Source organism: Motacilla alba, chromosome 26 (genome assembly GCF_015832195.1).
Source record: "Motacilla alba alba isolate MOTALB_02 chromosome 26, Motacilla_alba_V1.0_pri, whole genome shotgun sequence".
Taxonomy (NCBI): Eukaryota; Metazoa; Chordata; class Aves; order Passeriformes; family Motacillidae; genus Motacilla; species Motacilla alba.
The window spans coordinates 2,521,565-2,533,002 of NC_052041.1; the positions used below are offsets into that span (position 1 = coordinate 2,521,565).

At 47.7% G+C, this 11,438-nt stretch overlaps 1 protein-coding gene and 1 long non-coding RNA gene across 3 annotated transcripts in view; both read left to right on the plus strand.

Annotated features, from left to right (window-relative positions):
- The window catches only part of LOC119711798, a 31,294-nt gene extending 30,074 nt beyond the window's left edge, over positions 1-1,220 (plus strand). The window contains exon 3 of the long non-coding RNA XR_005259757.1: positions 454-1,220. This is a non-coding gene — a long non-coding RNA (uncharacterized LOC119711798). The remainder of the gene's footprint in view (positions 1-453) is intronic.
- A 5,387-nt stretch (positions 1,221-6,607) lies between these two features.
- On the plus strand, positions 6,608-11,366 carry SIKE1 (suppressor of IKBKE 1). Of its 2 annotated transcripts, none has more exons than XM_038162354.1 (5): positions 6,608-6,919; positions 7,038-7,143; positions 7,465-7,607; positions 9,483-9,596; positions 10,011-11,366. In XM_038162354.1, the coding sequence occupies exons 1-5, from the start codon at positions 6,761-6,763 to the stop codon at positions 10,098-10,100; spliced, it is 612 nt and encodes a 203-aa protein (XP_038018282.1). In that variant the 5' UTR covers positions 6,608-6,760; the 3' UTR covers positions 10,101-11,366. The 2 variants fall into 2 exon arrangements, with proteins under 2 accessions (XP_038018282.1, XP_038018283.1); XM_038162355.1 differs by having other exon boundaries at positions 6,614-6,919; positions 9,991-11,366.
- The last annotated feature ends 72 nt before the right edge of the window (positions 11,367-11,438 follow it).

Consider the following 11,438-nt stretch of genomic DNA (forward strand, 5'->3'; position numbering starts at 1 on the left):
ATCAGTATATACATAACTTTAAAAAATAACTATATAAAAATTGTAGGAGAAATCAATTGCTGTAATTAAGTATTAGCCCAAGGTTAATTAACTCCCACACTGTAGTAATGAAGCTATTTTGCATAATTATGAAGTGATTCTGACCAGGTGACTGGCTAAATACATATATTTATGTAAATACAGATATTTATATTATTTTAATAAAGTACTGCTCCTATTCAAAGCTTAGCATGACAAAAATGGGAGACTTGAGGGCACACTTGAGTCACCTAAAATACTGCTGCAAAGAGGAGGAAAATAAACTCTTTTCCATGCTTGTAAATAATCAAAACCCAGAAAGGTTATTTAGGAGTAAGGGAGATTTAAATTACAAACTAGAGAAAGCAATTACTGTGATAAAAATAGCACTGGAGCAAGTTCCTTGTACAATCTTCTCCACTGGCTGTTTTGCAGATCAGTTTGGGCAAGCAGATTGAACTCAAGGATTGTTTTCTCTGAGTTGCTTTGGTTTGTAAAGAGGACTTTTTGGAAAGGACTTTGGGAAGCTCTCTGCCAGCTCTGTTTTCTGTTATTTTTCTATACGTACATCAGTTCTGTAAAACACTGCTGAAGTCTCCAGTCAGTAATCTGCCCAGAGCCACTTCAGTGGCAAAGGAAATAATACCAGACTCCAAGCTTGCTCTACCAGCAGCGAGTAAACAAAGTGTCACTCAGAGATACGGCCTGCAAACAGGAGCTGGAGGAGTTCCTGCCATGAGCCGACATCCAGAAGTGGCACTGAAGTGGAGAATAAGGGACACACATGTTTTCCATGGAAAACAAGCAGATCTGGTGACAGCAGCCTGACCTGCACACTGCTGCAGCACTTGTGCAGCCTCACTGCCACCACTGCCCACGGGGAGCTCTGGGCAGCCAAATCCCCGCGGAGACTGGGCAGCTGGCTCCAGGGGCTGAGGGAGCTGGAGATGAAGGAAGAGCTTCCCTGCGTCCAGACCTGCTGAGAGAATCCATTTTCAAGGTCAGCACAATTCTTTGTTGATCTGGACTGGAGATTGCAGATGTCCGTGACTCATTTGGGAACTGAATGGTTAAAGGAAATCGCATCCACTCCAGCTGGATCTTCTCTACGTAAATGACCCGTTTGGCTTGATCTGCTATTGGATTGTTTACTTAACTTCAGTAATTAACCACTATCAGCCTCATTAATGAAACATAAACCACCTCTCCTGCTCATTTATAAAGCATTTGTCAAACAAAACTCAAACAAAGGGCAGAATCTCAGCAAAGTAACAGCCCTCCAAGAGCTACTGAGCCCTGACTGCAAGGCACAGCAGTCACTTTGTTGTTGTTTTTCAGTAGAACTGAAGCAGAAGTGATGGCATTGTCTATTGCTCTTGGCCAACTTCTCCCCAAGCCATCTGAGATCTGTCACACGAGGGCAAGGATGCCTGGACAACTATTTTGGCCATTTCAGTACAAAATACTGATGTTCCAGCTCATTACTGTAAATCATTAAATGATGAAAGCAAGAGTCAAATACTAAATGATTAAAGCCCTCAGAAAACTAATTGCTAATTACAGTAATTGTTGTTCTATGTGAGTTAAAGGTTATATTAAAACAATGCTTGTTTCATTACCGGATTAGATCTTTCCCGTTGGTAAACTGTTCTGAGCAGTATTACAGAAAGCTGAGTATTAACAATCCAGATCACATATCAAAATGATCCGAACGAATCTTTACCTATTTTTGTGTCAGAGAAATAAAATGGCTCGGAGGCATAAAATACACTGGCAGCCACATCCATGCCAGAAGTGTTGTGATCCGAGACATTGGATTTCCTTTCCAATGTGTTGAGGAACTCATGAAAAAACCACAAGTTTTCTGTTTCCCCTCTCTTCTATTATTTATAGATCTTCCAAAGGTTCAGGAATGCTGACACTGTTGGGATTGCTGTTCATGGGTGTGGGTGAACCTCTCAGTCCTGGGGGAGAAGCAGCACAAAGCCTTTGAGTTCAGATTTTGCCTGTTGGTGTTACCTAGCACAGTGAACAGCTCCCATTTAGCACTGCAGAGTGCAAGTTCTTTGGTGTGAGATAATAGGAATGCTCTTTGTTTTGCATCAAATTTATCAGACAAATCTTCACGATCAAATTGGGTGAGAAGATGGAAGTTCTGGTTAAATTCTGAAATGCTTTCATGGGATTAAATGATGAAATAGCAGACCAGAGAGGAAGAACAATTTTGATCTTTTTAAGATTGATTTTTTCTTGATCATGAAGTTGTTGGATAGTTTCACCTTGTGTTTTCTTACTTGCTTGTAAGGCCAATCTTGAAGAACTAACCATTATGTCAAATTTCAGTCCAAGAGCCAGCCTGCCTTAAACTCACCTGAAAATCTCAGGACGGCCCACAAAATGTTACTGTTTTCTCCTGTTTATTCTCTTAAATTTAATCTGCAGCGCCTGAAGGCAGAGTAGAGACAATCAGCCCATCCATTCAACCTTCAGTTCCTGGGTACCCTGACACCTCCCCCTTTCAGTACCCTCTGCCAAATCTGCTTCCCCTTGGCTGGAAGACCAAGATTTGGTAATAAAATGCTCCGGTGAGGCACAAGGTGGGAGAAAGCAAAGCTATCAATAACTTTGATTACAATGCCAGGAGTTGGTAGTTCATAGAGAATACTCATAACTACAGGCGCTGCAGTACTTTGTAGGTACAGCAAAGGGAAGCCAAGACCTCATTTCCATAAAGCAGATCTTGACACTGTGTTAAGCTTTACAAAATAATTATTGTGGAATGCCTTGCTCAGCATTTTATCAGCAGGGGTCTTGCTGCTGAGACTGAATGAACTGGATGTGTCCATTTATCAATGATAATGTTTTTCCTTTTTTCCAGCCTGGATTCCATCTTGAGGACATTTGTTTTAACAGTGGAAAGAATATTAGACCCATAAGTGTGAGTGCTGTGGTGCAGTGGGTGACTCCTCAAGATTTATCAAAGCAAGATAATTAGGATGAACAATAAGACTGAGTTCCTTGGTAATAACTTTTGTCACAGGACAACTCTGCATTATGCCACGTTAATCCACCTTGAAGTGTGGGCTGGGAAGTGCAAGAGGAGGATTCCTTTGGGCTCCTGGCCCGTGAGTCTCTGTGCTACACTTTTGTTGAAGACAATACCGGTGAAACTGTGACAGTGGCTGAGAGCTGTCTCAACACTACATCTTAATTTGAAAAGCAAGCAGTCGGAAAGTGTTGGGGTGTGTGGTGTGAGAGGGGGCTGGTTTGCTTTTTAAACAGCTGTAGCTGCTGAAACAGTTGGGGTTTGAAGGAAGGACTCGTAATGGAAATGAGAATTGTCACATTCCATTTTCAAAAAGCTTGTGCCCAGCTGCATCACCATGGGAGACTTGTGCTTTCAGACACTTAGCCACAATGTTTCTACCTGTGCTGACTGCACCTACAATTAATACAATTTTACTGAAAATCCAAAAAGTATCCTAGAAATTTGCCCTTTATTCTTTTCTCTACTTCCAATATCTAGATGTCTCTTCATCTGTCACTGACGTTGCCATTTGATACCAGTCTGTTCACAGAACCCCAGAATGGTTTGTGTGTGCAGGGATCTTAAATCCCATCTTGTTCCATCCCCTGCCATGGCAGGGACTTCCATTATCCCAGGGTGGTCCAAGCCCTGTCCAAGCTGGCCTTGGGCACTGCCAGGGATCCAGGGGCAGCCACAGCTGCTCTGAGCACCCTGTGCCAGGGCCTGCCCCCCCTCACAGGGAAGAACTGCTTCCATATTTATCACTTGAATTTCCACTCTTTCAGCTTGAACCCATTTCCCCTTGTCCTGTCCCTGCAGTTCCTGATGAGGGGTCCCTCTCCAGCTTCCCTGTAGCCCCTTCAGACCATGGAAAGGCCTGTGAGGTCTCCACAGAACTTTCTCCTCGCCAGGCTGAACAGCCCCAGCTCTCTCAGCCTGTCTCCATAGGGGAGGTGATCCTGTGCCCTGAGCAATTTTGTCCTCTTTATGTCCATCTAGATTTCTTTGTGATTTTCCTACCGTTAGCAAGAGCCTCCTCAGCTGTACTCAGAACTGTTGTGTATTTATCCCACCACAGAAATACTATTTCTGATTTTCCAAAGATGGCCTGGGAGCAGTTTGGGCTCTGCAGCAGCATTGTTGTTCTGAGTGTCCCAGTACTCTGCTATCCAGCCTTCACTTCTGCTGCAACAACCCCATGTTCTGTTTGACAAAATACAGCCATGTGGTTGAGAGTTATTAAAAGCATTAAAACATTAACCTCTTGTAACCCCATTTTTCACTTTGTACACACACATAAGTGTTTAATCGAATTGAAGTTAAACACTAAAAAGTTTGAGAGGCCAAATTTATACATTCTCTTTAGTTTACACAGAATTGCTGTGATAAGCCAAAGGAATTACAAGGCACCCCTACTCAGAAATGCTCATCTGTTGATTTGTTTAAGCTCTGTTGCTACACACTCGAAGTTTTGGTGACAAGCATTCCCAGCATTTAAACCAAGGAGCTTTGTCCTACTGGATCCTCTCTCTCTGTGTCCTGGCGCCACAGGAGCTCACTCTGCTGTCCCCTGGAGCTGGACAAATGATTCCGTGTCCAGATCTGCTGGAGAGGGGCTGAGCCCCAGCCCCGAGTGGGAGCACGGGCTCAGAGCGGTGTGGCAGTGGTGTCACAGACTCTCATCTCCCTCATCCTGGAATTTTATTCCTAGAAACCAGAATGTTACAGAGGAAATGAACTGATCCTGAAGTGACAGGCTGGTACAGCAGTGCTGCCCTCACCTACCCCTGCTTGTCCCTATGGGCAGGGAAGGCCAGGATGGCACCTCTGACACCAGGGGAAGTGAGTGTTAAATCAGAATTATAAACACAAGAGCAGAACAGGCAGCTCAGACACATCCTGGTGCAGCTCCTGTGGAGATGAAAGGCTCCTTCACACTGCCCAGCCCGTGGGTTCCTTCAGCTGATTTCCTGTGAGTATGAACTGGAATTCCCAGCGCCCCATCTCTCACTGAGTGCCTAAATTCAGTGGAACCCCAGGGACTGCAAGTTTGGTGTCACAGAAATCCCTGTGTTGGCTAAAGTGAAAAAGGGAAAGATGGCTCTGGCACACAGAGCTCGTTCCATGGAGCTGTGTCAGGCCTGCTCTGTGGAAATGGGTGCTCGGGGAGAGGCTTTGGAGGCAGGCACGGAGCTGGGAACAGGAGCAGGGGGAGGCAGCAGCAGGTGCTGGGCTGCACACGAGGGGTCATGTGAGGATGTGGGAGTGGGACAGGGGAAACCAGCCCTGGCCATGGCTTAGGCATGATGTGTCCATTTTGGGGCAGGGCAATCTTTACCCAACTTGCTCCATAGCCAGGATGGTGCACACAGCAATATTTGTCAGTTTTCCAAGTGTTCATGACTTGCCTGTTAGGAAAAAGGAATTCTGATAAACTGTCCTAACTTTCTAGTTTTCTCTAATAACATGAAAAATAGGGAAGGAGCAGAAGGTGAAATATGCTTTAACCACGGTCTGGGCTTTTATTTCCAAACTAGCGGAAGGATTACATTTCCCAAATTTGCAGAATAGCTCTCATACTTTACTAATTAATCTGATTCTGATGAAATATTCCATCTGCAGCTGCTCACCCTGTTCTCTTTTGTATTGTGTGCATGTTTTGAGATTGTTGCTTTTATAAAATTATCTCATTCAGCACTTCTGCACCAGGCTTGATTATCTCTGGGATCATAAGGAACCTTCATCTGATAAAGCACCCTGGAGTTTTCTCATGTGTCTGTGTGAATAGGGATTTAAATTTGAAAGATGATTCAAGTCAAAGGCAGTCCTGCTAAAACATTATTCTTGAAAACATTGTTAATGAAGTCGGTGCTACTGAACAAAACTTCGTGGCACAAAGCCTCAAGGACAGCCCGGATCACCAACAGTAGCTTCAGTTAGCAAATAAGAATCAAAGCGGCGAGTCAGCATTGCACAGCTTATTTTGAGTGGCGGATGTTTACTGTTGGAAGGGACAAACAGCGGGATCAGATAAGATGGGAGCCCCGCAGATCCCAGCCGGGATTGATCGCGCTGGGAGGGAGCAGCCGCAGAGATAAGCGGGACCCGGGGTCAGGGCCGCCGGCCCTCCGCAAACAGCCAGTGTCGAGCAGCGGCCGCTCGGAGCCGGCCTTGTCCCGGGCTCCCCCGAGCGCGCTGGGGCCGGGGCTGCGGCCGAGCCCGGGGCTCTCGGGGCACGGGCGCGCTCGGACACGCGGGACCGCGGCGTGGGCGGCCCGTGGGAGGGAGGCACATCCACCTGGGGCAGGTGGCCTTGGGACGCCGCGTGCCGGGGGATCGCGGTGTCCCCTCGCCCCAAAACGCCCCCAAACAGCCCAAAATCAGCCGAGGCTGCGGGGCTGCGAGGAGCATCCCCGGGCACGGCGGGACAGCCCCGGAGCCTGGCCCCGCCCCTCCCCGCTCTGGCCCCGCCCCCCGGCCCGGCCGTGGCGCTCTGGCGCCGCCAGGCGAGCCCGTGGCGGACCGGCGGGCTCGCGCCTGCGCACCGGCGGCGCCGTGGCCGCGGGCGGAAGCGGCGTCCCGGCCCCGCGGGTTCGCGTCCGCCCGCGCCCGGCGGCGGGGCCGGAGCGGGGCGAGAGCGGCCGAGGGGGGCAGAGCGGCGGCGGGGCCGCGAGGGACATGGGCCCGCCGCGGGGCTGAGCAGCGCCGCCCGCCATGAGCTGCACCATCGATAAGATCCTGACGGACGCGCGGACGCTGCTGGAGCGGCTGAAGGAGCACGACACGGCGGCCGAGTCGCTCATCGACCAGTCGGCCGTGCTGCACCGGCGCGTGGCCGCCATGCGGGAGGCGGGCGCGGGCTGCGCCGACCAGGTGAGCGCGGCCCGAACGACCCCCGCGTCTCGGCAGGGCCCGGGCGGGGCGGCCGGACCCATCCCCGCGTCTCGGTAGGCCCGAGGCGGCCGGACCGACCCCCGTGTCTCCTCGGCAGGGCCCGGGCCCCGCGGCGGAGCGGCTCGACCCGTCCCGGCTGCGGCCGCACGTGGTGCTGGCACAGGAGAACACGCAGATCCGCGACCTGCAGCAGGAGAACCGCGGTGAGCGGGGCCGGGGGCGGATCCCGGCGGGTGATGTGCAGAGGGGCCCCGGGCGATGCTGGGCGGTGTGCGGGGCTGTCCCGGCGGGGATGCGCGCCCGGTGGGCCCGGCGGGAGGGTCTTGTGGAGGAGAGCGGAGTCGCCGGGTGCCCCGGTGGGTTGCGGGTCAGGGAGTCTCCTGGGCCGAGGGGATCCGGGCAGCCCCACCGCAGTGCCAGGGAGCGGCGGGGCAGCGCCGGTGCCGCCCGCAGCGGGTACCCGGCGAGCCTCGGGGCTCCTGCTGTGGCTGCCGGTCGTGGCCCTGACGTGCGGTGTTCCGCAGAGCTGTGGGTCTCACTGGAGGAGCACCAGGACGCGCTGGAACTCATCATGAGCAAGTACAGGAAGCAGATGTTACAGCTGCTGGAGGGGAGAAAACGTGAAGAGGCAGAACCAGTCTTGAAAGTCCATCAGGCTAATTCTGGGGTAAGGTGGCATAGGGACAGGAGAGTGCTCAAGACCCCTGTCCCCTGCTTGCTGTCACGCAATCTTTGTTTCCATTCCTGCATCCTGTGCTCTAAAATACATATTCTCCAAATCTTGACACTCTTTGCTGGTATTTTCCCCTCTGTTCCTTTCAGAGCACACAGGTAACAGCTGTCCCAGAGGACACTGAAAGGCACAAACCCTTCACAGCCCAGGTGGAGGCTTTTTCTTTCAACCAGGTGGTGAATTCCCTGACTTAAGCTTAATGTGCCTGATTCTCTGTAGTAAAATCAAAGATGTCCAAGTTGTTGTAATTGCTGTTTATTACCTGTAACAAAGGGAGAAAAAAACCTCCTAAACTCTCTGAGCTGTACCTGTTTAGTTCTTAAGAGATGTCACTCCCTAGTGTTTTTAAATCCAGATACTCTGGGTAGTGGCCTGAGGCGTCCCTTTGTACACACTGGGCTCAGTGACTTCAGAACTCTGAGATGTGGCTGCTGATAACTGCTGCCTATTACATATTTAGGTATTCAGTGACATTAAATTTCCATTTAAAACTTAGGAATTGCGTTAGGCATCTTTTAAAATGTATTATTATTTGATTAGAGAACAGCAGGTTGGTTCGACCCTGTGGCATCTCCTATCTTGTAGTTTTTTCATTGGAGCTGGAGCCAGCCTAACTCTCCTCATGTGTTTATGTGCACTGATATGTGGCAATTCACTGCTTCTCTTTTCTGAGTTGCTTAACTCCTCTGAAGGTGTAGCTATGTTTGTTTTCCAGTGCCTCCCTGAGTGCATAAATTGCTGTTTATCAAGGTTTTACATTTGAATAAACTTGGCAATGCAGAGCTGGAAGGGTTCTGAAGGAACCATTGAAGAGATACCCCTTGACTGTCTCAATGTGTAGGCAAAGTCTTCTGTGCTTCAGGTGGAGTCCTTGAGTTTTTTCTCCCCACCATTTGGAGAACAGCAACAAACTGCTAATGTCTTTAAAAGAACTATGTTCTTAGTGTAACCATCTTCCTGTTTAGAGAAATAATAGTTTAGAAAAATAATCATCTTTCTTCCCAGAAGTCTCTCGTGTTCTCCAACTGTCTTCTGGATGCCCTAATTTGTTTACATACTTTCTGAAGAATGGAGTTCAAAACTGAATTCTCTGCTCAGTGATAAATTTATCTTCCAGAGGCAGTAGAAAAACTATGGGCACTTAAAGAAACTCCACCCTGTCACCTGTCACATTATGTGATATATTGCTCTTCAAGCAGGAACTGTTGCTCCATACTGGAAGTTTTCAGTGTTTATTCCATGTGCATTTCTGAGCTTCAGCAAAATGCATCTTCCAGAGGTTTATTGCTGTACCTAGACAGATTTTGTAAAATCTGCCTCTGGTCTTACTTGCTTTAGTTTTGTTGCTGCATGTCCTTCTGATGTAAAGTTGTTTACTCCGCACTTGAAATAATCTTTGCATTTATTTTTAGTGTCTTAATAAATTTAGTCAGGCTTTTCTAATAAAGCAAAATAAAATTTGCCGCCTACTAATCATGTTCACATGAACCTGAATCTGCTGTCTCAGACCTTGGCACACTTGAAATTTTTTCCCTTTAAATCAGAGTGCCTTATCTTGCTGGCTGCTGTGTCTCTCTTCACTGTTTTCACTGATAAAGGACTGCTGATAAAGGGCAATAAGGTACAAGTTCTTATCCTTAAGTATACAAGGCAGAAAGGCTTGCAGGTGCTTGGGAGGGAATGATTAAAATTTCAAAACGGAAAGAGAATCCGAAATCAGGAAAATGGAAGTAAGTGATTTAGAAGGGATACATTACGACTGTTGCTTTTGCCTGAACTTACTGAATGCATTAACTTCATGTCTTTCAGGAAATTGAAAGTCAAATAGACAGAATATGTGAGATGGGAGAGGTGATGAGAAAAGCTGTTCAAGTGGATGATGAGCAGTTCTTTAAAGTTCAGGAGAAGCTAGCTCAGTTGGAGGTAAGAGAGCCAGCTGCTGAAAATAAATTGAGCTTTGGGAGTCTCCAGGCTGTCTCTGTATTTTCTATGTTTGTGTCAAGGACTTACAACACTAAAAATTTGGGGATGGGGTCAGGAAATGCAGAACATGATTGTTTATTGTCAAGTTCTTAATGTTCATATTATTTTTATATATCTATATATAAAAATAAATAAAGGCAGAAGAAGATAAGCTTTAAATTATGTGTTTCCTGTGTGCCAGCACTGTACTAATGCTGGCATTACCAACTGTAACGTACAAACTTTGTGTATCTGTGGAGGGGTGGGACTGTTTCAATATTAGCATCTTTTAACTACAAATTAGCACTTTTCTGTGATAGTCCTTCAGTTGTGAATTAGCTCGTTTCTATTTCAGCAAAAATGTTGATTTTGCAGCTTGAAAACAAAGAGCTGCGTGAGCTGCTGTTGATCAGCAAGGAGTCCTTCGAGGTGGGGAGAGAAGATCTGCCAGACTGTGAAGCCTAGGCCGCACAAACCTCATCTCCAAGCCTTCAGGGACTGTTGTGAAACTACCTGACAAGGATGTGTTGTTTCAGGTGTTTCTGTGTATATTTGTTGTATCTTTAAAGCGTGTGGGCTGTTTTCTGCGCATTTTTCTGAAGTGTTGATGGCAAAAGCTTGCACCCTGCTCTGTCTTAGTACCTGCAGCACTCGGATGCTCAACACTGAAGTATTTGATGTGTCCTCCCTCGTGATGGCTCATTTCCTCTCCCTTTGTTATTTTTTATGAGCTTTAGTTAATAATTCCAGCTGTGCAGGTGGCTCTTAAATCCACCTTGTCTGTAGCTGGAGAACACAATGCAGGTTGTGATTATTGTGCCTGATAGAAGGAACAGGAGATGATGGAGAAACCACAGTGTGAGAGGCAGGGCTGTGGTGTGCTCTGGCTGCACAGGGCAGCTGGGCTCTGCAGAGTGAGTGACCCTCAGTGTCTGGCTGGCCTGGCTTGTCACCTGGCCTGGCTTTGTCACCTGGCCACTGCCGAGAGCAGCTGAGAGAACAGCAGATGCCAGCAGAGTGCTTAAAGGAGTCACTCCTACTCAGAGCAAGCTTTACCTTGGTTTAGGGGTGAAGATTGGAGTTAATAACCCTTCCTGACGCACAGTTTTTTGAAAGATTAATCTTTTTTGATTGATAGACCTGTCCCAGCCCTCCCAGTGCAGCCAGCCCTGCTCTGTTGGTGTGCTCAGAGCCTGCCAGAGCTCAGCACCTGCAGATCAAAGCTCTTTGGCCTCCCACAAATTTGGTTTTGGGCAGAGGGAGCTCAAGTCTGCCTCAAAACCAAACCAAACCAAACCACCCTCATGCACAGAATGTTAATGTCACATCACAGGTGAGTCTGGTGTTCCATAGTTACTGCAGGTCCTGTGTTGAGTGGAATTAGAGGCGCAGTGTTGTGGGAGTTTCTCAGTACTGTGGTATTTTTAATGACACTTTTATATAAAAGATTTCTGTCCTGCCTGTGATTGAAGAATAATCTTCCAAGAATGGTAAACATCTCATGTCCACTATTAGCTTAAATTTTAATGGCACTTTTTCCCCAAGTGAGACTTTTGATAGATGCAGGTGACTGCTTCCTGTGCTCACTGAGAGTCAGTGAACACTGGAGACATTGGGAATACCCAGCAAGACTGGTAGATGTAAGGGATTTCTGTACAGGAGTGCTCTTGTAAACAATCCTTTTCTATTAGAAATTGTTCAGGGGGGAATAAAAAACCCAGTGGGAAATAATTTCTCAAGTGTTTTGTGAGTCCTGGGGGAATTCCATGTATTCTGCATATTCCCAAGCCTTCTGCACCTGAA

Excerpts from the sequence above, each read along its gene's own strand:
- SIKE1 (XM_038162354.1), top strand. The coding sequence starts at position 6,761 with ATGAGCTGCACCATCGATAAGATCCTGACGGACGCGCGGACGCTGCTG. Across the intron at positions 7,608-9,482 it reads TCCATCAGGCTAATTCTGGG|GAAATTGAAAGTCAAATAGA; the intron begins GTAAGGTGGCAT and ends CATGTCTTTCAG. Across the intron at positions 9,597-10,010 it reads AGAAGCTAGCTCAGTTGGAG|CTTGAAAACAAAGAGCTGCG; the intron begins GTAAGAGAGCCA and ends TTGATTTTGCAG.